The 25580-nt window shown below is 44.2% G+C and overlaps 1 protein-coding gene across 5 annotated transcripts in view; it reads right to left on the minus strand.

Moving 5' to 3' along the window:
• Tecpr2 (tectonin beta-propeller repeat containing 2) overlaps positions 1-25580 on the minus strand; it is an 85765-nt gene that overhangs the window by 31241 nt on the left and 28944 nt on the right. For 4 of the 5 annotated variants that reach the window (XM_074067121.1, XM_074067123.1, XM_074067119.1 and 1 more), the window contains 9 exons: positions 24523-24680; positions 18418-18730; positions 15856-15988; positions 13012-13344; positions 10836-11824; positions 8551-8734; positions 5822-5995; positions 3823-4003; positions 2217-2358 (listed from right to left, as the gene is read on the minus strand). In XM_074067121.1, coding sequence (XP_073923222.1) covers positions 2217-2358; positions 3823-4003; positions 5822-5995; positions 8551-8734; positions 10836-11824; positions 13012-13344; positions 15856-15988; positions 18418-18730; positions 24523-24680 — 2607 coding nt within the window. The remainder of the gene's footprint in view (positions 1-2216; positions 2359-3822; positions 4004-5821; positions 5996-8550; positions 8735-10835; positions 11825-13011; positions 13345-15855; positions 15989-18417; positions 18731-24522; positions 24681-25580) is intronic. The other variant, XM_074067122.1, reaches the window with a different exon arrangement.

Genomic DNA, 25580 nt, shown 5'->3' on the forward strand with positions numbered 1-25580 from the left:
GTTTCCAATGGACCACAGTGTACAATGTTTAAAATCATAATATGAGTTTTAAAAAGTACGTAAGTAGGGTGATGAAATAATTTATGCTGTTAGCTGGAACTACTAACAATTATACCAGATCACCATATTAAATCAGGATGGTCCTGGGCATCTAGAAGCCACCTGGCTCCAAGGTGTGACTTGCTTCCATGACATTCCTGAAAAGCATCCATACAAACACCTCCAGACACACTTCTCCAGGGCCATCATGTCCTCTGAGGGAAACTTCTCCCTTGCTGGGCAGCGATTATAAGGGAGTTCTTATAAGACTGGTCAAAGCCTCACTCCACAGAACTTTCACTCATAGTTTTTTATGTTGGGTTTAATTATAGAGAATGAAACCAGCACAAATACCCTACTCCTAGGACTTATTCCCAGGACATGTACAATGAACTGCTGAATGAAAGTGACACCATTTATTGCAAAGAACTTAATTTATAATAAACAAAACAAGCAAAAAGGAAGTTATTGTAAGTCAGTCCTCTGTTACACATACCAGTATTGCCTTTTCTTGTCTGTGGAAGGTCTTAGGCTGGTTGTGAGCAATGCCCCGACTGAAGCTGGCATAGTAGTTTTAAAAACATCAGTCCCTACTGCAGAGCCTGTGGCCACATTAGCACTCTCTGATTGCTTGGCCAGCCTGGCTGCATGGCTGAGAGACTAATGCACATGTCCGGTGTGAAAGACAGCTCAGGGAGCTCTGTGCCTCCTCAGGGCCTGTGCTGCACACAGCATTCTTCTCACCAGGGCAGCAGTGACTCTGCCAAAGCCACAGGCCAAGACTGTAACAGACTCAGTCCCAGCTCCCAAGATGGGCATATAAGTGGGTTGCCAATTGAGAGAGAAAGGAAAGGCTTAGTAGCCAAACATAACACTGGTTATAGCACTACAAAGAAATTACTCTTAGACTATTTAAAATAATTCCGCTTCTAGGAACTGGGCACAGCTAGTAATCCTAGCTACTTGAGAGGCCAGGAAGATCACGATCCAGGTTGGCCTGGGCATAAAGTGAGACCCTATCCTAAAAAAATAACCAATATACAAAAGGGTTGGTGAAATGACCCAGGTAGCATGCTTTCCTAGCAAGAGTGAGGCCCTGAGTTCGACCCCCCGTAATACAAAAAGCAAACAAACAAATAAAATCCTCTGCTTCCAAGTACTTTAAGATGGTTCTATAAAATTAAATTTCTCTAAGGGTAATGCTTTGAATATTATAATCAAAGGATGTCTAGGGCTGGCAGAGTGGCTCAAGTGGTAGTACACCTGCCTAGCAAGTATGAGGCCCTGAGTTCAAACACCAGTACCAAAAAGAAAAAAAAAAAGTAGTTTTTTTATGCTATTTAAAAACAGAACTTAGTACATATATAGATATGTATATATACACATGTGGCTATAGTACACAGCAGGTATTCTAAAATCACTTGTGTAACAGTACCACATATTACCTAGAGTATCAAACCAGAGACATCCATATACAATATACACATTCATCGGGGAGAACACCGCTCCTTTTCCTGCCTCTTCACCTGGGAGAGGCCCCAGTGAGGCAGGCCATAAAACTCAAGTCTATTTCACATCTGCCAGAGCAGCCTCATGCCCACAGTGAGACTGAGGAGCCATGCTAACGCTGAATGGCAGCCAGGGAGGGAAAGTGGACGCTCCTTTGAGAGCCACCCTAGACCACTCTGGCTAGAAAGTCAGCTGACTACACACTCCCATTTCTCACAGCATTCTCCTCCCTGGGAGCACGTGAGAAAATTCTTTCTTTGTGGAAATACCACTTACTTAGAGGCCTTTCAAACAAGCAGAGATAGATGACTTTTAATTGTGGGTTGAGTTTTCAAACCTATTATCTAGTCTCTTTTCTTAGCATGTTTGTTCAGAATTAAATATCATTATTACCTACATTTTCAAACGATGTCACTGGGTTTATTTAGCCTATCAGTGATGAATTTCTAAATAACTCCTAAATAAATAAATAAATAAAGCCTGCATTAAGCAACGGAAACTTTGTAAGTTTCCTTGATGAAAAGTCTGCTGTTTTTAGTGTACTCAAACAGGAAAGTCTAACCTGAATAGTAAAAGTGAACAGTATCAATTAATCCAATCTTTGAAGAATAAGAGAGGAAGTAGAAAGAGGAGTAGAATCCCTGAGTCAAAGAACTCCGGGTACCTACCTGCCACCAGTGGTCATCATCTCCTTGGGGCTTCTTGGGAACCATGCCAGTTCTGAACCACAGCTTGCCATGGACATCCAGGGCCCAGAGAGTGTGCTGGTCTCCCAGAGTTATGCAAACAGGCTCCAAAGCTTGCCTTTCACTGAAAATGAGCAAGAGAATATGGAGTCAACATGCAGAGGACTACCTCATAGTGTGTCTCTGGGCAGGCTTGGTGTATGGAGTGCTTGACTCTACTCACAGGAGTGGACCATCAAGTGCCAAGGAAGGAGGTGTGAGTTCAAGTGACACTGCTGTACAACATAAATTATTCGGACATGTGAAAACTTCTTTTTTTTTTTTTTACTAGGGTTTGAACTCAGGGCCTTCACCCTGAGCCACTCCACCAGCCTTATTTTTGTGATGGGTTTTTTTGAGATAGGGTCTCGCAAACTATTTGCCTGGGTTGGCTTTGAACTATGATCCTCCTGATCTCTGCCTCCTGAGTAGCTAAAATTACAGGCATGAGCCACTAGCACCCAGTGTGTATCTGACAACTTCTGGAAGACATACTGAAGGCCCAGAATGGTGAGGCAAGCTCCAAGAGAAAACCACCTAAGACAATGTGAATGGCACCTAAGGCTCACTGAGCACCCCATCTCTCTAGTTCTTCTTTCCCCAAGAAGTGACTGTAAACTCCCCGACCTGCCAAGCTGTGTTGTGCAGCTGTCCCAAGACAGACACTATCCTCTCTGTTGGGTTTGCCCTTCCCCTCCTCCATTTGGTGATGTCCTTCTCAGATCTGAGGCTTGGCCATGACTGTCCATAGCATGCTGCCACCCCAACCTCTGCATACAATCAACAGCTCCTCAGTGCTATGCACTCCATGCCTCATCTAGGACCCCGATATGTGGCTCCTCACTAGACTGGCAGTGGATAAGGGCAGGGCTGACTCTCCATCAACTCGGCACACCCAGGCTCTAGACACTCAGAGGTCGTAGTAGGTGTTGGATGGCTAAATCCAAATTAAGACCATTCTGAGCTGATTTTTTTAAAGAACTAAAATAAATCTTGAATGGTAAAATCTAAACTACTACATTACAGTTCCAAAATCCATTTCAATTCACTAGGGTAAAAATACAGAAAAGAATCTGTATTTTATAGACGCTGAGCTCTGTGTGGAGACCACTGTGAGAGATGACTTGGCGATGCGTAAGGGTAGCCATGTTAGTATCAGTAGTAGTAGTAGTAGCAGTAGTATTCACAGCACTGGAGATTGAACCCAGGGCCTTGTGGGCAAGCATGTTACTACATGAGCTACACTCCCAGCCCCAGATGCTTTTTTGAACTGATTTTTTTTTTTTTTTTTTGGTGGTGGTACTGAGTGAGGTTTGAACTCTTTTTTAAAGTGAACTCTGACCTGACATCCAGTCTGCTGGCAGAAATGGGTACAGAATATTCCCAAGATGAGGCAGCAAAGTTGGCTCTGACACTGTGAAAGAACCCTATTACCACATAACTTTTGGGGACTGGCTTTGCCAGAAAAGGATCTCATGGGTGCCAGGTGGAGAGTCAAGCCAACAAAAGCACAGAGAGAGGACAAACGTGATGACAACCTAGCCCATACCTGACGATGTCACACTTCCACTGCTCCCCTTCGGGACAGAAGCTGCTCACACCCTCCCGGTACAGGAGTGCTCTCTGTTCTGTCAGTGCCCACACCACACTATTCCGGGCTGTGATCTGGGACAGTGGGTATGGACAGTCGACCTTCACGGCTCGGGCACAGGGGCGATCCACACTGAGACCTGCCAGGGAGAGGGGAAGGAGACCCCAAAGCCTCACCATTAGCACTTCCACCTCATGCTGACTCTGACATTTAATGTTGGTTTTTTTTGTTACTTTGTGATGTTCTTTCATAATGAATGCTTTTTCTTTTTAAGGTTTAATCAACAAAAAATGGTAAATTCCACTTCAATGTGACATCTCTCTGTGGCAGTTTTAGGCATTCTTTGGAAATTAAAGGAATACAATTCAGAATTCTCTGGTGTCCCAAAGTAGCTTAAGAAATTCTAAAGGAAGAACAGGAAAATCAAGGGCAGGAAAGCAGTCAGCTTTCGTCAAGAGTATGTAGGGCCACCCTTCTGCCAAGAAAGCTGTGCTCCTCAGGGCAAGGAAGAGTGGCCTCAGCTGCCATAGGAACTCTCCAGATCCGCTCTGACAGATTGGTTTCCCTCTTCTCTGCTTCACCAGTGTGGAGTTCCACTGCTAAAATGCAAACCTCTCATTTCTCAGATGAAATCTGAGGTCTGTCACACTGCAAGGCCATGGCAGGGCAGAGCTCCAGGGTTCTTTTACTCACCTCTTGGTGGCCTATCAGTAACAAGTGTCTATGAGCTCAAAGGCCACGCCTAAGGGAGCTGTCAGAACAGCAGTTGCCTAAACTCCATGTTCCATGGCCTCAGCCTGTAATTAGATCTTAGTACTATAATCACAAAAGCATTCATGGTACTTCTATAGGTGGGTGTCACCTGCAGAACTTCCTACTACAAATACTTGGGCTTTACCCCAGAGGCTCTAATTCAGCAGGTCCAGTGGAGTCAGGTTCACCTGAAACCACTGCCCTGATGATCGTTTGGGCACCACTGACTAGGTTACCACCTCCTCACCCCCAAGGCTCCAAGCACCCTATACCTCCACCCTTCCTATCATGACAAAAACTCACCAGAGCTATTTTCACTTAAAGGAGGATGCAGGAACTAGGCCAGGGTAGGCACATGGCCACAAAGCTGGCAAGGCCACCCATCCGAGCTGGAGACTCCTCCATACCTGGGAGAGAGCCGAAGAGCAAAAGCCTTGGATCTGAAGAACTGTCCCTGGCTGATGGTCCATAACAGAGATGAGGTCATGCTCTCAGAATCAGCAGTATTAAATGTTAGGAAGATTGATCTCTATATAAATCCAATATAGTCTCTTGACAACCTAACCAGAAATCCTGTCCCCAGTTCTTACTGGGCCCTGATGGATCACACTGCTGCTGGAAACCATTTCCCATTGTGCTGACAGTACATAAACATTGACTCATTACAGTTTACTTTTAATAAACAAGTCCCACTGTGCCACTTCTAGCAGCTAAAGGTTTCCCTAATGGCAGTTTCCTATGACAAGTTGAACTGCTATTTAGAGCAAATTATTTCTTGTTGTTTTTCCCTGACCCACAAGTAAGTATGTGTTATAGGAGCTGGGACCTACCATGGCAGAAAAAAAAAAAACCCAAAAAACAACCACTTAAGCTTCAAGAGGGAAATGATTCTAACTCATCTGAATTATTCTTACCTCCCAAGGTTGTATGCTGCAAGACATGTGATATGCAGTGGCTAGCTGTGAGGATAATATAATTCTGCTTCTGTACCTCAGAAGAAATATCAATTTTTGCCCTAAATTTGTCCCAGGCTGAATCTTTGTCAGTAGCAGGAAACTACTAATACATTCCATAGAAAACACTCTTTCTAGAAGTGTTTTCATTTAAATTGGTTTTGAACTCTGAATTGTATGACTATTCTGAGTGTATGGCTATCAAAGTGGGTTTGGCAACAGGCTAAGATACCATACAGAACTCCAGCTACCTGTCTGCAGGTATAGGTCTCCATTGGTCCTAATGATCCAGGCTGTGTCATCACTCAAGGCCACAAACACCGCTTGGGGCAAAGCTTCATACCAGTGCCGCTTTCCCTTGATGGTTACTTTCCCACAAGCGAAAGCGCGATTTGATTTCTGTTCAATCTTCCAGAGAAGAGCTCCTGTGGTAATAAAAATTCCATTCATTGTCCAATATATATTAGAATTATCTACACAAAAACTTCATTCTGGGCATACCCTATTGCTTCTACTCTAACTGGGGGTAAAGCCTACAGTGCTATGATTTCAACTTTTGTCCACCACCCACCAGCTAGGAGCATCATGTCTCTGAATGTGTCCAAGCCTCATTTTCCCCATCTGTGAAGTGGGGGGTCATCTCCACTTTCCAAGACTAATCTAAAGGCTGGAGGTGAAGAGATCCATGACACAGCACACAGAGCTGGGTGTGTCACCGGTACTCATCATAAGGGAAGAAGAGTAGTGACAACATCATAAATTTGATGAGGTAAGTGCCCAAATAGACATCTTGAGGCACAATTAGTGCTTGACGACTGGCAGGATTTCAAAGGGAGGGGCAGCTTCTAGATCAGCTAATGGAAGAGCTGCATCTGTGCCTGATTTCACTCAGTAAGGAATTCTGAGAACAGATGAAGGAGGGGAGAACAGGAGGAAGTAAGACAGAGGGCACTATAGATGGAGGATGTGGCAAAGGCCATGCCAGGCAAGTTGAGGAACCACCAGGGGATGGCTGAGAATGAGCTGAGCTAGACTAGAGGGTTTGTTGGGTGGCTACGCCTATAGCATCCCCTGAACACGATACAGCACAGGGGTTCTGGTAATCCCCAAAAACATGGGTCCTGAAGGATGTCTCAGCTGAGAACATTAATCTCACAGAGACGGAGAGCTCCAACCAGAACAACAAGGAACGGATGAAACAGTTTGGAAAATATAAAGTAATTAATACAATCAGGAAAGAACTAAAGTTTCTAAGTAGCTAGGGAGATGAACCCAAAGGTAAATGAAACAGGAAAAAAAATTAAGTCATACAAACATATAATACCAAGTTAACGGAGTGGGCTATTATCTCAGCACCTCTAAAATATTTTTCCAGAAAGAAGTGAAAGCAAGCAAGCAAAATGACCCTAAACAAACTAATATTTTAAAAGCAAGAGTTTCCTTTTCCATCTTTTTTTTTTTTCTTTTTTGCAATGTTGGAGATGAAACCCAGGGCTGTGTACACGAGGCAAGCAAGCATTCTACCACGAGCTACATTCCCAGCCCTCATCTAACATTTCATATGGTGAGAAAGACAAGGGTGAGTTTGGGGAAGTTCATGGTAAAATTACAGAGAGGTCCAGAGCCAGAGACTCAGCCTTGTCTGACTTATATCCCAGTGTCCTAACAAGAAACCAGGTTACTGTAGGGCAAAAAACAGCTATGCTTCTGCTCCACTCTGTTCAGCATACCAGAATAAGTAAAGAAGTGGCCAACATTCAGAAAAAAACAAACAAGTAAATGGTTCCAGGCAAATAAGGGAGGTGTTACAGTCCAGCAACACCTCATTCAGGAAATATCTGCTCCCATTCACTAAAAATGGGATGGCATGAAACAATAAAGGGACTTTCCTTTAGCAGTCAGGAAGTATATTAATCCAGAGCATACAGCTCATCAAAAAAGAATTTCTAAAATGGAAGCCAAGTAATTGGAATGTACCCAACATATCCATGAGCCTGTCTTCATGATCTGAAGGCTGGAGGTGAAGAGACACAGAGACACAGCACAAGGGGCTGGGTGTGTCGCAGGTACTCATCATAGGGGAAGAGGAATAGTAACAACACTGTAAGTTTGATGAGGTGAGTAAGTGCCCAAACAGACATCTTGAGGCACAATTAGTGCCCAAGAACTGGCTGGAAAAAATCCTCCAGGGACTCAAAGGGAGGGACCATTTCTGGACCAGTGAAATGGAATTACTGCATCTGAGCTGGGTGGGTCTGTGACCTGGTTTCTTGTGAGGACACTGGGATAGAAGTCAGACAAGGCTGAGTCTCTGGCTCTGGACCTCCCCTCTGTAACTTTACTATGAACTTCCCCTAACTCACCTTTATCTTTGTCACCTTTTAAAACATTAGCTCGCTTGCTTTAAAGTGACACTGACAAATAGAAATACATGCTATTTTCATAAGGACTAAATATGTTAACATCCCTAAAGCCTCTTGAAACTGAATTATTTGTATAGCTTACAAAAATATGTTCATGTGCTACCATTGCAATTAATAATAATAATAATAATAATAATAATAAATGGGGCCAGGAGTGGTGGCACACACCTGTACAATGACAACTACTCGGGAGGCAGAGGTAGGATGGATGTCCAAGGCAGGGTCACAGGCAAAAGCCCCAGACCCTATCAAAAACAAACTAAAGCAAAAAGTTCAAGGAGCATAGCTCAAGTGGTAGACTGCTTGTCTAGCAAGTATCAGGCCCTAAATTCAATCCCCAGTATCACATAAAAAAATAATAATAATAATAAAATTTAAAAAGTAAAAAAACAAGATGAGTACCCAATATACTAATTGATATCAAGGGAAACAATTCCCAGTTGTTCATAAAAACCCCCAAGGCCAAGGGAAGGACAGTCTGCTGATAGCATAGGAAGCCTGATGCTGCTGCAGGGGAGATGCCTCTGAGTTAGGAACAGGGAGCCAGGGAGGCCAACCTGAAGGGGAGACCGCCACCTGCTGGACAGCATCTTCAAACTTCTGCCAGCGCAGTCCGGCACCAGGCAGTGCGCTGCAGAACAGGCTGCCTTTGTAGTCCAGGCACCAGATATACTTCTCAGAGACCGCCAAGCTGAGTATGCCATAGCCAGGACCTGAGTAGCCCATCCAGCTCTCTGCAAACTAACAAAGACAGAGTCCGGTGAGTTCTGCGGCAGGGGGCATAGTTGCATTTACTTGTCATACTGTTGTCAACAAGAAAAGTGGGGAGAATACTAAAGTATTCCAGCTGAAAGCATTTTTGGGAAGCTTTGCTGAGACCTACCCCTGCTTTTCCTAACCACTCCATTTCAGAAACATTCTAAGTAGGAGCTGTGGTCTCCTAAGAAATCCCCCATAACGTCCGTGGACAGCATTCTGTCACACTACAGCACCCTTCCTAAGTAATGCTTAGGACGAACATTACATGAAGAGGAACCTTGGTTTACTCTACAGTAAGCCTTGCTCCACACAAGGCCAGTTCATCAGTACCTATTACAAATTGACTTCCTGTAGTCTACTTGGAACAGATGCATTACGGGGGCAGCACTACCACTATCTTGTTTTCCAAGTGCTATTCCAACCCTTGGACACACACCGTGGCTTGGAACGTCTGGAGGAAGCTTGGCTGAGACACACTGTCTGACTCTTGTACACTAAGATTTTGTTGCTAGGATTCTTTTAAAAATCAAAGCTTTAGCAAATTTCTAAAACTGCAAGTAAAATCAACCTATTTGCACAAATTCCCAATATGGAAGTTAGTGCTGCAGAGAGAATGGTGCCTACTCTTTTCCCATCTGGCTCTGCTCACTGTGGCAAGCCTTATCCTCCCTCACCAAAGAAAACCCCACAAAATGTCTTGGTTTTTAAGCTATTGGGAACAGGATAAGGTGAGGAGGAAGGGTCCTCGAAGAGCCGGATCCCTCCCATCTCAGTAAGGGGTTTCCTGAATTTCTGGCTGGAATCCCAATTCACACCCCATAGGTAGGGTCTTTTGGCCAGTGTTCTGATCAGTACCGCCTGCTGTGGCTCTGCACTTTGCTCAGAACCCTTACCTAAGTTCTGCTCAATAGGACCATCTGAACACACATCTGGCTTCCCTTGAGACAACAAAATCCACACTAGCTGCCATCTGCACTGTGGTGTCCCCAGCACAAACACGGAGTCCGGCAGTCGAGGGCACTCAGGAACCAGTGGGTTGAAAAGATGAAAGCAGGAGGACCTAATGACAGGTCCAACTTCTGGCAATTTATCTCAAAACAAGCAATCTCTCTCGAGGTACAACAGCACAGAGAATGTGGGAGTGTCCTAGGGCCCACTCTGCTCCTCCCTCACAATATGACTTTCTGTAAGCCACTTAAGTCTTCTGAGCCTAAATTTTCTCCTCCATAAAATGGGGGCAACAATAGCTCCTGTCTCATAGTTTGTTTTGTTTTCAAAGAAGTGCCTCAAATTTGTGAAGTGCTCAGCACTGTTCCTGTGCATGGTGTGAGCTGACAACTGCCACACACTATCAGCATTGGAAACCCAGTGTGCTTGGGGAAAGCACACATGGCTGAAAGTGGACACCATAATACAAACCTCACGTTCAGTTAGTAGGAAATCTTACAATACATACTTAGTTTTGAAACCAATACATCCAACAATGATTACTTGCTTAAGGAAAGTAAGTACTTTAAAAAACTCACTTTTTAATATAAAATGCCCAAGAACAGTTAGTAAGCGTCCCCTAATTACATGGGCTGGGTGGACTAGAAGGCAACTTGGCTCCCAAGCCTGGTCCCCACATGATGGTTAGGGAGTGCTGGGGCTACTGTGTGGAGACTGAGGAGACAGCCATGCTGGAAACAGCCCCAGTTCTTGTTGATGGCTCCTTGGAGGCATCTGACTGTGGAGGAAGGCAGGAGACACCCACCTCCAACCTGCCCAGAGGTCCATCCACAAGCAAACAGTTCTCTGCCCAGTGCTTTTCTGGGATGGCCCCAGACAAACACTAACTACCCTGGCTTTGCTGGGTCAAAATAAACAGAAAGATGCTGCTTTGGGGTTACTGAGTGGGGTTATAAGTAGTTCAAACCAGTTAAGGTCCCTGCACTGGAAATCCCTTAAACCCAAGCTTCAAAACATATTTGGCCTATCACTTTTGCAACAGACCATAAGAAGGAAACAAATCAGTCTTCTCAGGGATTCTTCTTAAGAAAAAAATAACCCTTAGTTATGCTGTCCACCATCTGAGCCCACATACCTGGTCTGACTTGAACATCGTGGTGTCATCTGTACCTGGCTGGCCCAGGTCCTGTAGAGAACGACTAGCTCCAACCTCTGTCACACTCATCTCTGAGGATGAAGATGGGAGTCCCTGGGCATAGATGTCCTCCTCATCACTGGATGTCAATGCCTGGTCCCGAGAAGGCTGCTCCAGCCAAGGCTCATGGGTGCTGGCTGCCAAGACAGAGGACAGAGTAGTAAACTGTCCTTCCACCCTTCCCATGTCACATTCCAGAATGGATGCTTCTTTCTGACCTGTATCACTGTCAGCGACTGCATGCCAGGAATTTGAGCCAAGGTGGCCAGGGGCCTCAACCTGGGCTCGGACATCCTTCTCTTTGCTGGTCTCCTCAGCACTGCCTTCATCAGCTCGGGCCCCAGACAGCCACTTCTCAGCACTTGGGGGCCAGATGAGGCTGGAAGGCACCATGAGTGAGTCCAGGAAGGGGGCCTCAGGAAAAGTACTTTGGGAGTCACTGGGTTCTACATCTTCTACCTCATGTGCTTCAGCAGAACTGTCCCATTCTCGGAAGGGCAGGTGTGTGTGGTTTGCTGTCTCGCCTGCAGGACCAGGCTCTTCTTCAAGTCCTGTGATGTTTCCACTTCCCACACCTTCCCTTGGGAGCAAGGGTAAATTCAACATTCCATTGAGCAGCCCCATCTCATGCATGTGGGTACACTGTGGAATTTCAGTTCTTATGTCATTTTCTTCATCCAGGAAGTCAGGGGCAGATTCAGGCACCTCTAGGACACTAAATGTTTCAGGGTCATTATTTTCCTGCAAGACTCCACTGAGGGTGCTTTCCTGGTCGGGAGACTCTGTGCTCAACTGATCCATACTACTACCCAGAACACTTGAGGTCATGGACAGCAGGTCTGTGTTCAAGGACTGGGGACTGTCATCAGGAAACTCGGAGCAGGGAGTCGATTCGAGGGAACTATGACAGGTGTTCTTGCTTCCGCCTTCTAATTTAAAATGAGAACATTCAAAGTAAGGCTTGACTACATACATAGCAAGAGACTACTTAAAAACAACTTTTTGGCTCAAGAAAAAATGTTTTAAATGAATGATATTTAGTTGGCCAAGATTAAATCTTATAAGTACAAATTATCACAAGGCAAGGATGTTTTATATGGTATACACTGATGGGTTCTGAGGTCTCATTTGAGAAATGCTGAGACAGTAGGAAGGGAACAAAGTGACATGTTCAACTGGATCACAGACTGATTTTTTAAAATTATAAAATGCTAAAGGGGTAGAGAGTGGCTAACTGGTAGAGGGACTGCCTAGCAAGTATGAGGCCCTGAGTTCAAACCCCAGTACCATAAGAAAAAATTAAAACGTTTAGGAATCTGGTAACATTCTCCTTTAATAATACTGCAGTGACCTTTAGCTAGACAGGCTAAAGTTAGGGAGGAGTAAAATGTTCAAAAAAAAAAAATAATAATAACTTTTACTAGTGGAGTGGCTCAAGTGGTAAGAGAGCCTGCCTAGCAAACCCAAGGCCCTGAGTTCAAACACCAGCACCACTGAAAAAAAAGAAAAAAACTACCACAAAAAAAAAGTTCGAAAGTTCAAGGTAATGGAAGGGTGAACTTGTTCAAAGTACATTGTATGTATATACACACTTATTACAATGAAATATCCTAGTATTATTAATGTATGCTAATTCAAAAATAAAATAAAAATTTAAAAACTTCCAATGTTAAATCCCATATCTGGTAACATGTCAACATGAAAATGTTCCATGCATAAACCTTCCTATTTCCATACCTTTCCACCCAGGTTTGTAGAATTTCTCTGGTATAATGAACTATATACATTGATAAGCCAACATTTAAAATTTAAACACTAAAAAGAACAAAACTCAGTCCTTTTAGTCAGGGCATGAGCACACGGATGAATGTCCTAAAGTCCTACCACCACTCTAACCTGGCAGAGATGCTATGAGTGTGGGTGTGTGTATGTGAAATATTTCTCAGTGAGGAGTGTGTTTGTTTTCTGAAGGCCTTCTCTGCTTTTCCCTGAGTGGGCAAGCACCCATTCAGTGAGAAGCAACTTTCCTTCCAGGCAGATGTGCTTATTTCCAAAGGGCCTGGTCAGACAGCCCCACAGGAACTGCAGGAGACAGCATGTGCTCAGCTAGTGGTACCTGTCCTCCTCCTCCTCTTCTTCTTCTTCACTTTGATAGGTTTCACAACAAGCTCCTGGTCAAAGTCTTCTGAGCTGATAACACTGAATCTCTGTGAGGAGGGCTGGCTGCCCTTGCCCAGCTCAGAGGCTGCCTGGAGCCCAGGCGGCAGCAGCCCAGAGCTGCTGTCTGTGGAGTTGAGTGAACTGCTCCTGCTCCGCGGTTCACTGGCCACTGAGCTTGCCACAGAGGATCCTCGGAATCTTGTCTCAGAAACTGCAGTCCCCAGTGGCTTCTCCAGACACTGCACATGGACTTGCTCTGAACATCCTGATGTCTCCAGACCATCTCTCACTGAGAAAGAAGAGTTTGGTTTTACTACTGGTCATTCCAGAGAAAGTCGATGCACACTTACTCAGTTTGCTGGTCCTAAATACTAGCCCTCATAGAGAAACAGAGGCTCCAGCCTGCTGAAACCTGAGAAATTCTAAATTCACAGAAACCAGCAAAACTCAAAGAATCCCACTGAAGGTCCCAAACAGTTTTTGTTCTCCAGGAAGCATATATATCAAAGCCAGAAAAATAACTCTCCATAGTTGTCTCTTATAAATACCACTAGTCAGAGAATTCCACTAAGCATACAGGGCTTCTCAATTCAATTTATTCAATTTACAAGTTCCTTTTCTTTTTGGTACTATTGGGGTTTGAACTCAGGACCTAATACTTGCTAGTCAGGTACTCTACCACTTGAGCCACTTTGTCAGCTCGTTTTTGTCTTGGGTGTTTTTGAGATAGGGTCTCTCAAATTATTTGTTCAAGCTGGCTTTGAACAGCGATCCTCTTGATCTCTGCCTCTTAACTAGCTAGGATTACAGATGTGAGCTATTGGCTCCTGGGTGCAAATTCTTTATAAAGGAGAAAAGTGTGTATAAAAATGGTTTAATAATACCTCATAATATTACTCAAAGGGCATTTGAAAAATACATGTGTACCTCTAATCAAATTTCTGGAAATTCAAGGAGGAAAAGGTAGAATGAACTCAAGAGAGAGAAGCACATTAAGGAAGGTGGTGTCAATGTAAGCAGAGAGCATAGTGAGGGTCCAACAATAGAACACAAGTCCCTGCACTCAGTCTGTGCCTAAGAGCCAGTGAGCATCCCACTGCAGTGGGCTTTCCCTTCTCTCAACACAACACCAAGATAACCAGGGCCAGCATGGCTCAACACAAGACCGCAGTCCACTTTGATTAGTTCAGCCATCTTTTTGTATCCGCTGGCTGCCAAACACTGTTACAAGTGCCAGAATACAGCAGTCAACAAGACACTAGGACTCCTGCCCTTGTGGAATATTCTACTAAGGGTCATTCATTAAGGGAAGACTGTGGGTTTTGGAGTGTCCACTGGGGACAAGAGGGACAGGATTCTAATCCAAAGTGACTTGTCACAGCTTATACAAATTAAAGGCATTCTTGGTCTATGCTGTCCAATATGGCAGCCAGTAGCAACATAGAGCTAATTAAACTCAAATTAATTAAAATTAAAACAAATTTAAATTTCAGTTTCTCAACTGCACTCTCCACATTTTAAGTGCTCCTCAGCCACAGATGGATGGTGACCACCTGCTGGACAGCAGTGGCCTAGAGCTTTGCCTCATGGCTCAAAGTCATTACTCTTTCTGTCAGCCACACTGCCCCTTACTTACAATGTTTTAGGGGTCCCCAGCTCATAAACTCAAGAATCAGGCTTACTCACATCTCATAAAAGTTCTCCCTTTGGAATATTCATCCCAACTTGTCCTCTATGACTTATAGGTAAGTGGTAGTGATAAGGAGGGACCTGCACAGCTGTTGTTACCAACAGGAACAAGTTCACCATTGAGCCTCAGGTATATCAAGTTCCATGGATGTGTGCAGGAGAGTACAAATGTTAAAATTCTTTGGTTATTAAAATTTGGGCTTGGTGCTGGGGATTTATCTCAGGGCAGAGCACTTGCCTAACATGTACAAGGCCTTGGGATTGAAACCCAGCACTGGAAACAAAACAAAACAGAACAAAAAAGATAGAAGAGCTACACATGTTAGCACACACCTACAATGCTAGCACTCAAAAGGCGGAGGCAGAAGAATGGTGAGTTCAAGGACAGCCTGGGCCAGCTCCACTGGCTCATGCCTGAAATTCTAGCTACTCAGGAGGCAGAGATCAGGAAGATTGAGGTTCAAAGTCAGCCTGGGCCAACAGTCTGTGAGACCCTATCTTAAAAAAACCCATCACACAAAAAAAAGGGCTGGTGGAGTGGCTCAAGGTATAGGCCCTGAGTTCAAGCCCCAGTACTAAAAAAAAAAAAAAAGGCCAGCGAGACTCTGTCTCAAAAAAACCAAAAACCAAAATCAAAACCCAAACACTTAAAAATTGGACTTGTATGGATTACAAAACAAAAAACAAAAGTACAGAGAAAAATCAGTCTCACAAGATGATCTGTGTATAAGGGCAAATGATATATCCCAAATGATAGGTTTAAATGCAAATCTGTCTTTGGGGCGATAACCCCACATACTGTCTTAGACAGGGTATCAGGAACAGTCAACTGCTTTCTGATTTCTCCTTCCTACTTCACACCCAGGAAAGCAACTCCAGCAATTGTAAGACTGTCTGACATAAGCCTTACAATAGGGACCTTTTAAGAAAAGTATTATAAACTTATTACCAGAATCATAAGAAGCCTCCAAATACCTCCGTATTTAAATAAAGCTCTAATAATTTAACTACCAAAATAATGGTAAGTTTACTAATTATAAGCTGCAATTCCATGTCACTAAGTACAGTACTCCCCATTGTACATACAACACACTTTATGATGAATACAAACCTATTGGTGCTTGTCCTTCAGGCCTGCTTGAAATTCTTATAATGTTCCTATCTCCTTTTAAGAAAAATATTTCATTTTCTGTGCAGGAAACAGACACAATATCACCTGATCCTTCCAAACCAGCAATTGTAGCCTGTAAACATAAATAAATAAATAAATAATGAAACCAGGCAATAGTAGCAGTTCAAAGCTTTAAAAAGCATGTGTAAGAATCCACATAATTCAAGTGACAGTTGTACTTTGTTACAACAACTTCCTGGAAATTCTTAATAATGATTCAATTCAAAGTTAGGTAATATCTAACAGATGTGACCTAGAGTGGTAGGACTTGTCAGGAAGGTGGCATGACTCACTGATGGAGCAGAGCTTCTCCCACCTCTCAGACACTCTCTGCCCCACACCTGCTAGCTCCCCACTCCTTATGTCATGGAGCTCAAACTCCTTGGCAGGGTAGGAGCCTTGGTCATCCATGGCCTGCCTATCACTCATGCCTCAGCCATGTCTCATGTACAAGGGATGTGCCAGTCTAAACCCCAGTCCTCCTCCTCGGTGGCCCATTAGTCATCATGTGCTTTCTCTCTGCTTGGATTCTTTTCCTATCCCTGTTCACTGGGGAAGCTCCAATTTTATCCAGAGGCCACTTACTCGAGAAGCCGTCCCTGACAAACTGTCTTTTTTGGCAATGTCCAGGACTTCCAGTAACTCACAGCATTTTTCACAGACCTCTGTGAAGTACATCTCCCATGGGCTGGAATGACATGCTGACAGGCTAGTGCCCCAGTGGGAAAGACTAGTGTGCCTGCATTTCATGGCTTCTGAATGAATACAAGCGGGGAGGGAGGAGGCTCCTAGCTGAAACAGCAGGATGTCCTGGCAACACACAGGACATCCTGAGTCCACACTGACCTAGAGACAGTTCTTGTTTTTCAGCCAATAGTGTGAACAAGAGACTAGTCCACTGTAAAAGATAAAGAAAGCCTAAGTTCTCTGATAATTTTCAGGTAACCCTGACAAACAGCTAGCACAGGAGATTATTTTCTAAAAGCTGCCAGTCATTGTATCACGATGTGCAACTCTGATGGCAGCCAGCAGCGTCTATTCACAGACATCCTGCAACCATTTCCCTGCCTATGGAATGAAGTGACATATACCTACTTGGTGAAGCACTGGGGAAGTACTCAGATGGAAAGGACTAATACACAATTACCAAGTATCCTGAGGCCACGAATTAGTAAGTTCAAAAAGAATTCCGTTCTCTATAAATGGGGAAAGAGTCCAAAAATGTCTTTGGAAATCTCACTCACCAAAGAAACAAATGCAGGGCCAGAAGGCATCCCCATAATTCCATCCTATTTTACAGTAAGGAAATCAAGTCCAGGAAGATGAGAGACTTCTCAGTCAGTTTTATTTCTACCAAACCAGTATTGGTGGCTTCAATGGGGAGCAGATGTATTTCATTTTCTGCTGACACACATCAGATAAGAAAATCCTTTTCCCTACCTTATTCCTTCCCTCCTTTCCTTCCTTTTCTTTTTTTCTATCTCTTGTCCTTCCCTTTCCCTCTCCCTCTCTCTCTCCCCTTTCTTTTTTTGGTGGGATTGGGATTTGCGCTCATGGCTTTGCACTTCAAAGCATATGCTCTACTACTTGAGTCATACCTCCAGTCCATTCTGCTCTGAACTATTTGCCTAGGCTAGCCTCAAACCAATCCTCTGGATGTCAGCCTCCCAAGTCGCTAGGATTACAGGCATGAGTCACTGGCACCTGGTGAAAACCCTTTACTTTTTCTAGCAAGGCTTTGCTAGGAGGAGGAACGTGAGCAAGATGGCCAGTCTGGACTCTGGGAGTAAAGAATTCAGTTAGTGAAGCAGGCAAAAAGAAACAAACAAAACAGCTTTGTTTAAAGTCCAAATCTGTCTCTAATTTAAGAAAATTGTCTTCTGTCATCATTTAATAATGATTCTGGAAAGCTGGCCAAGATACATCATTAAGTTAAAAAAATGGAAAAAAAGAAAAATAATTCAGTAAGAAGGACAAGATAGAGAGCATGCTGGAGGAAGAAACCCCGCTTGGGTCAGCATCATCCCGTGAGGGCCAAAGCATGGTTATACCATGAGTTACTGTTTCTATCACATCTGAGTTTTCACTGAATGTGCTCCTGGTAATTTGGTAGTCAGAAAATACATGAGCCAGGAGATGGGGATGGAGCTCAGTGATACAGTATGTGCCATGTACTAGGTGCCCTGGGTTCAAGCCCCAGCACCAACCAAAAAAAAAGAAAAAAGAAAAGAAAAACTTGATCCCAATAGAACAAGCTTCATTTTGTACTCAAATACAAAAAACACACCTAATTTCTTGTCAGGGGATAGGACTGTGAATGTCAAAAGCAAATTTTTTTTTCTTAATCTACAAAAGTTTCCAGATCACTTGATTTCCTTGACTGGCCTTGTCCAAAGGAAAGGGAAAGCATTAGAATCCATCCCAAGAGCTCAGAGGCAGACCGTCCTGTGTGTGAGCATCCCCTGTCCTAACACCACAGATGGGTGTAAACCCTTCACGCACCTGGTTGATGGTGTCCAGAAGATAGATACTGTACTCATTCCAACTCAACACCCAGCCTTCTCGAAAGAAGCATGAAACAAGCCCTAGGTGTCTCTCAGGTGAGCTGCAACTTCCTCCGTTGGGAGGTTCTAGACGTGGGTAGAGCTCGAAAGGTGTGACTCCTCCAGCAAAGACGTCCTTTAGGATAAATGTGGCTTGAACAGTGCCGTGAACATTGGCCTTCCACAGCCGGAGCCCAGGCCGGGAGGCATACAGGGTTAGATCACTTTGCTTACACAGTCCTGGTATAAAACAAGCACCAAATTTCCCAGTACTAAAGAGAAAAAAATGAAAGAAAAATAAGCATGGACTGATTTAAAGTGTTGTAGTTGTCGCCCTTGGTATTAACTACAGCAAGAATTTACTGGCTAAGTAAGGTCCCAAGTTCAAACCCCAGTACTGCCAACCCCAAATAATTGTCTTCCCCCTTTGTTCTGTTTGTTTTTGGTCATTAAGTCACACTGCCATCCTTATTCCACAGATCTCACCACACACTTTCCCAAGTATGCACTCAGTGCACACACCCTGGTTTCTTGGGGACCATCACTGGGACCACCAAAGCTTGCTGTGCACAGCACTTTACCTCCATTCTTCCCTTTAATCCTCACAAGACCCCTGTGAGGCAAATATGACAACTCCTGTTTTAGAGAAGAGGGAACCGAGGCAGAAGGTGACAAGCTTCCCATCTACAGTAACAGCTGCCCATTGGTGCTGCTGCCCTTTCAGAATTTCAAACATATTTCAGAGTACTAGCTTCCTTCCAGTCCCCAGGCTTGACTTTTTTCTCTTTTAAAATTATGAATATATTAATAAAAGTTATGAAACCTAATGGAGTATCTACCCAAAGACCCTTCTTCCAACTTAGGAAACAAGTTATTAGCTGCACTACAAACACACTTTGTGCTCTTAACATTTCCTGTCTCTCTTGCCCTGGCTATGACCACTGGGCTGAATTTTATGTGTCACATTCCCTTATTTTATTGACAGTTTCATCAGTCAACTGATAGTTTAGGTATCCCTAAATCCTAAATACTTTGGTATTGTCTTTCATTTTTATAAAAAATAATAGTATGAGGCATTTTGTTCACTTTTGCAACTTGCTCTTTTATCACTTAATATGTTTCCAAGATTTATCCTTGAAAAACAAGACATAGCACTCATTCATTTTGAAAGCTGTAAAGTATTCCACAACTTACTCATTCTAAGTGGGTATTTGAATCATTATTATTATTTATTTATTTATTTATTGGTGCAGTGCTGGGTATCATACCTAGGGGTTCATACATGCTAGGCAAGTGCTCTACTGAACTACATGCCAACCCACCTTTAAAAAAAATACTATTTTGAATAATAGTGCTATGAGTATTTTTGCACCTATAACACACAGCCTAAGAGTTTGTCGAGGATATTTACGGGGTAGAATTGTTGGACTGTTGAGGAAAAACACATTCAAGTTTGGAAGACAATTACAAATTTCCTTCAATGGATACTAGTCTACACTTCCCCTAACAACCTGAGTTCTCACTGTTTCACATCTTTGTCAATGCTCAGAGTGCTACCAGAGTTCAAATTTAAGCGTTTCAGCTGGGAGGTGGAGTTGGGGGGGATGAGAGAGAATGATGGTAGGGATGAACCTAATCAAGATATACTGTAAGCATATATGATGGAAATGTTACAATGAAGCCCCTTGTACAACTAATATATGCTAATAAACATTTTTTTAAGCTTCAGCTCAACCCCAAGCCTTGCTGACTCTTCTCTAAAATATTTCCTGGACTTTGAACAGTAGAAAGTGTACTGGCTTTAGCAAGCCCTGGGTTCAGTGGCCAGCCCTGACACTTTGGAGCTATATGGCATGCAGTTACTTAGCCTCTTGGGTAACTCCATCTCCAAGACTGAAGTGAAGAGTGAAAGAGCAGTCTACACCAAGCACAAAGAGCAACACTGTGACATTTTAAGTTCCCTGTAAAAGGAGGTGCCTTAGTCCCACCAATAACCATGGCATGCTCATCACAGTTCAAGTGGGCCTCTCTTCTTATCCTGCCTGCACACAGCAACCCCTCCCCCGCCCCAGGCCACCCCTCTGACCCATCCCACAGAGGGAGTTTGCTGCATGTCAATATCCCTCTAGGCCCCTTTTAGCACCTCAGTAACTAAATACCTCTGGATATAGTCCAAGGAGGGTATCATATATCAAATTCAGCTCTGGAAAAAAGCTCATTAGACTAGTCAGCAATGTTGGGAGGCCATAGAGCTTTCCTGGACAACTCTAATAGGATCATGTTTGGTTACTGCCTGTGGTGGGTTTGTTCTGGAGAGGCCCTCTGAACAGGGGAGCCCAGAGGAGCTCTAGCAAGGCAACCCAATGCCTTTCGTGTAATCAATTTCTGTTTGGTGATCCAGTCTGTAAATGTTTTCATTCTATTTATAGGACCTCTCAAATCTCATTTGATTTGTTCACCTATGTAACTAAAGCATTCATTTTAACACAGACTTAGTGAGTTGGTACATTCTGTAAGACAGTGTGGTGCTGTGGGTGACAGGACAGATGAATGATGGGTTCACCACATGGGGCAGCAGGCGTGTGTGTGTGTGTGTGTGTGTGTGTGTGTGTGTGTGTGTGTGTGTAAGCCTTCAGCCAGCTTCTGGGAAGTGTGCACCTAAAGCATTCTGGGGATGGGTCTGAGAAAGAGATGTTTCCTGGTGAGGGAGTTGACAAAGGGCAGAATGCAGTAAGCTGGGAAGAACTAGCCAGAGATGGATACAAATTGTCCTAAAGCCTTGATTTGTCCTAAAGCAACCAGTTATGTGATCCTGTAGCATTGGCTGATGACATTCTGAACTTGACACTAAAACCCCAACTTGAAAGTACTTTAATTCTCTTTAAGGGTTATATTAGTATGAAAGAAGTTTTTCCTCTTCTTTTCTCTTTTTGAAACAGGATCTCCCTATGTAGCCCAGGCTAGCCTTGAACTCATGATCCCTTGCCTGTCTCCTGAGTGCTGGGATTGTATTGGGTACATCATCATACCCAGCTTGAAAGAAGTATGGTTAACAAGTCCTAACCATAAAAAATCTTTTAAATTTTCTACATAACTGATGTTGCTATAGGCCTGAAATACTGAGAGCTGACAGAGCCCAAAGGAGGAGCATACAAGTCTAAGATGGGTAAGGAGAATAAGCCAAAGAAACCTTGGCCAAGATCTCAGTAGCCAAACACCAAAGGCATCAGAATAGGCATGATGGTGACAAGTGACAGAACTTGACACTGCTTTGGCCCTGGATGCAGCCTCCATACCTGTAACACTGACTGCAATATGCAGTGTGCCACTGCCACAGAGGCTTTCCTTACTCTGTTATTTTTCATTGTTGTGACAAATAAAATACCTGACAGAAAATAACTTAAGGGAGGAAGAATTTATTTTGCTCACAGTTTCAGAGGTTTTGGTCCATCATGTAGGGAGGGCATGGCAAGCAGAGCAGTTCACCTTGTGGGAGAAAGGAAGCAGGGAGAATGCCTGTGCTAAGCAGGTTTTCTCCATTTTCCCCTTTTAATCTATCTGGACTCCCAGTCTATGGGATGGTGCTACCTAAATTCAGGATGGATCTTTGCCCCTTACTTAATCCTCTCTGGAAATGGCCTCATCAACACATACGGAGTGTGCTTTACTAATTTCCTAAGCACTGAAGTTGACAATCTGGATTGAACAACCCCCTTGAGGACTAGACTTTTAGCAACACAATGACAGGTGAGAAGGCTGCAACACATAAATGATGTAACATAGAACAGGGATGTAACTCAGTGGTAGAGTGTGTACTTAGCAATACAGGTGGCCCTGAGCACAAAGAAGGAAGGGAAAGGAAAGGGGAGGGGCGGGGAGGAGAAGAAAGGGAGACTTGTGTGTACACACACACACACACACACACACACACACACACACACACACACTGTGACACATAAGCTCCTCCTCCCTAAGCTTCTCCATGTCTGTTCAGGCCACACATCCAGGAATCTTTTCTGACAAATCTTCCTCTCGCACACCACAACCAGCCATTAATCTGTTAGTGATGCCTTTGAAGCATTCCCACCACCTGCCCCAACTTTCCTGTTGTTAGCCTCATCCCCCTTCCCTGGACCACCCCAGAGCCCCTCGCTATCCCCCTGAAGCTACCATACCTACCGACACCTCCCTCACCACACACACACAGTGCATTTCCAGGCAACATCCAGAGTGCCTGGGCAAAGCCCTTTTGTGAGTAGCCACAGCACTGGAGTTAAACAGCCCAAGCAGGGCCCACAAATCCTGTGGGATGGGGTCTCCCCCACTCCTCGCCCTATATTCCCTGGCCTTGCTGCTCTTATGAGGCCCCTCTGCCTGAGGCCTTCCCTCAAGGTCTTCTCATGGCTTATTCCCTCCTCAGTTCAGCAATCAGCTCAGGCCTCCTCTACCTCCTATAAAATATCTCTCCCTCTGAGAAAGGAGACATATTCATATGTTTCTGCATCCTGGATAAGTCCCTGGCACAGAGTACACTTTTAGTCAATGCTACTCCAAGATCTGACCATACAACACCCAGGAGAAGTTCACAGAAACTGCCTAGGTCTCCACACAATAGGTAAGGTCTCAGAAGAGGCCGCTGGGTACAGGACCCATGGAAAGTAATCAGCTTCACTCGACCATCCTTCTAAAAGGCACAGTGCAGGAAGACTGAGAGATGAGTCAGGACCAAAAGCCCAGCAGAAGGAAAGTCAGAAGTCAGTTCTACAGAACTACCATGACCAGGCTGCAAATTTCACTGAGGTTTCCAGGACCAATAGGGAGATTCTGGTTCTGGAAAGACCAGATTGTTGAAGGAATTAAGGTGTTCAGCAGAGAAAACAGAAAGCAAAGGGGAGGTATTAGCTGAATCTTAATAGCTGAAGGGCTGCCATGAAGACAAGAGAATAAACTTCTACTGTGTTGCTGAGAAGTGCAGGATACAGAACAGACTGGACAGGCCTACAGAGGCTGGCTGCACCTGCTGACCTTACCTGAGCCTTCCCTGATGGCCATCACGGATGGTATCATAAGCCCCTGGGGCCTTCCCAATCTCCTCACTCTCCACAGAGTCTGCCTCACACCCTGTGCTGTTCCTTGGTCTACTGCCACCCTGCCTGATCCTCTGCAGGCAACAGTGCCCCTTTACTGACAGGAAGAAGGGAGCGGGAGACACAAAGCACATGCTCCTCCTACTTCCACCAGGCAGTCAACAATCTGCCTGTGCCAATGCCCCTGCTCCCCATGCCCATCTTGGCTCCTTGTGCCCCAGGATCAGGGGCCAATTTCACTGTTCTACCCCCACCATGCTCCCTTTCCCCATCCATGTACACAAACTAGCTGTGAGTGCTGCAGCTCATTTTCCAGGCAGGGTGAAGACGGTGAATTGTGGGTCACACAGATGTACCACCTGTCTTTCTCCATATGGCTGATTGGCGGGAGATCGTGGGCCTAACCCTTCTGGCTGTCCTTCCTCCAGCAGGCTGGTCAAAGGAGGGATATCCTCTCAGCCTGGACCTTCCCCTTCTTGCTTACTCCCACTGAGCAGGCAGGCCCATGACTGCAGATCCCTGCCCCAGATGAGTCTATTTATACTCCTATAGCACCCTGGATGATGCTCCAGAGCAGTTACAACTGTCAGCAAGAGATCTGTCTGATTTTTGGCTTCAATTAAGGAGAGCTCACATTTGCCCTTCTACCAGGTCACCCTGAACCTGCAGCAGTAGCCCCAGCATCTAGGACACAGAGGCACTCAATAAACTCATGCTGAGTCCCCGGGGCCGTGGGGGGATTCGCACCAGGAGAGGACACACAGCATATTCCCAAGGTGGTATGGCTGCACCAGCAGGTCCCTGCAGCTCCTCAACCAGAGCACTCCATGAGGTGTCCTAGGCAAGCACAGGCCACCAGAAGGCCCAGATTGGAGTAGTTGTGGGCGCACATGTGGCAAGTGGGAAAGTCAGAACTTGAAGCTGCTTCTGAAAGAAGGCCCAACACTGAGAGCAAACTGAAGACTGATGTAGCTTACCTTTTCCTTGGCTGGGTTCCGATCTGCTTAACAGACTTTTCTTCAGTGTAAAAGAGCAGACTTCTTTGCAAGGTAGAGACAAGCAGCACTTTCTGGCTATAATCCAGTTGCACAATGGAAGATGGCTCTTCTAACACCAAGTGCGAGTTGCAGACCCCCTGCGAGAGGCCCAGTAAGCCTAAGGTCAATGTTGAGGCAAAAAATCACCTGACTTCCCTCACCACAAATAAGCATGCTTTTTACTAGTTGACCTAAAGGTCAAGCTACACCTTAAAAAGTATGCTTTAATTCTCTCCAGATTCAGTGTCAACCTACTGCAGTGAAACTTGGAAAAGACCCTACTAATAAGAAAATACATAAATATTAACATGCATCCCATGTTACAACACTTGAAAAGAAGCTTTTAAGCTAGGCACAGTAGTACATGCTTATAATCTCAGATACTCAGGAGAAGGATATAGTCCAAAGCCAGTCAGGAAAAAAATCACAAGACTTTATCTGAAAAACAAGCTAAAGTAAAAATGGTTTAGGGGCATAGCTCAGTTGGTGGAGTGCCAGTTAGCAATTGTGAAGACTTCAGTTCAAACCCAAAGAATGCCCACCGCAAAAAAAGAAAGAAAACATCTAAAACTCTGTGTAATTTCTCTTGAAACATTCTCAACAAATGGGTTCAAAGACGAATTCATAAAGATCTAAACAGAAATGCCTTAAGCCATGTGCATTATGTATTTTATTATAAAACACCATGGGATGGATTTTCTATACAGTTATGACGACTACGGTCAGCTCTCCTATTATACTCTCCCTCTACAGAGTTCAAAGCAGTCCTGGGGACGTTGCATCCTTTCCAAGTGAAACACTTACAGAAAGCAAGAGGTTAAAAAAAAATAAAATGGTATTAAGAATGTAAGAATAATATACAAAAGTATTTTATACACATACCCACCCAGTGAAATTCTAAAAGATATTTTACTGCTAACACAAACTATATTTCAGGAAGTCAAAAATCTGCTTCTAAGCTGGGATCACATGCCTGCAATTTCAGCACTAGGAAGAAT

This window comes from Castor canadensis, chromosome 3 (genome assembly GCF_047511655.1).
Source record: "Castor canadensis chromosome 3, mCasCan1.hap1v2, whole genome shotgun sequence".
NCBI classification, from domain to species: domain Eukaryota; kingdom Metazoa; phylum Chordata; class Mammalia; order Rodentia; family Castoridae; genus Castor; species Castor canadensis.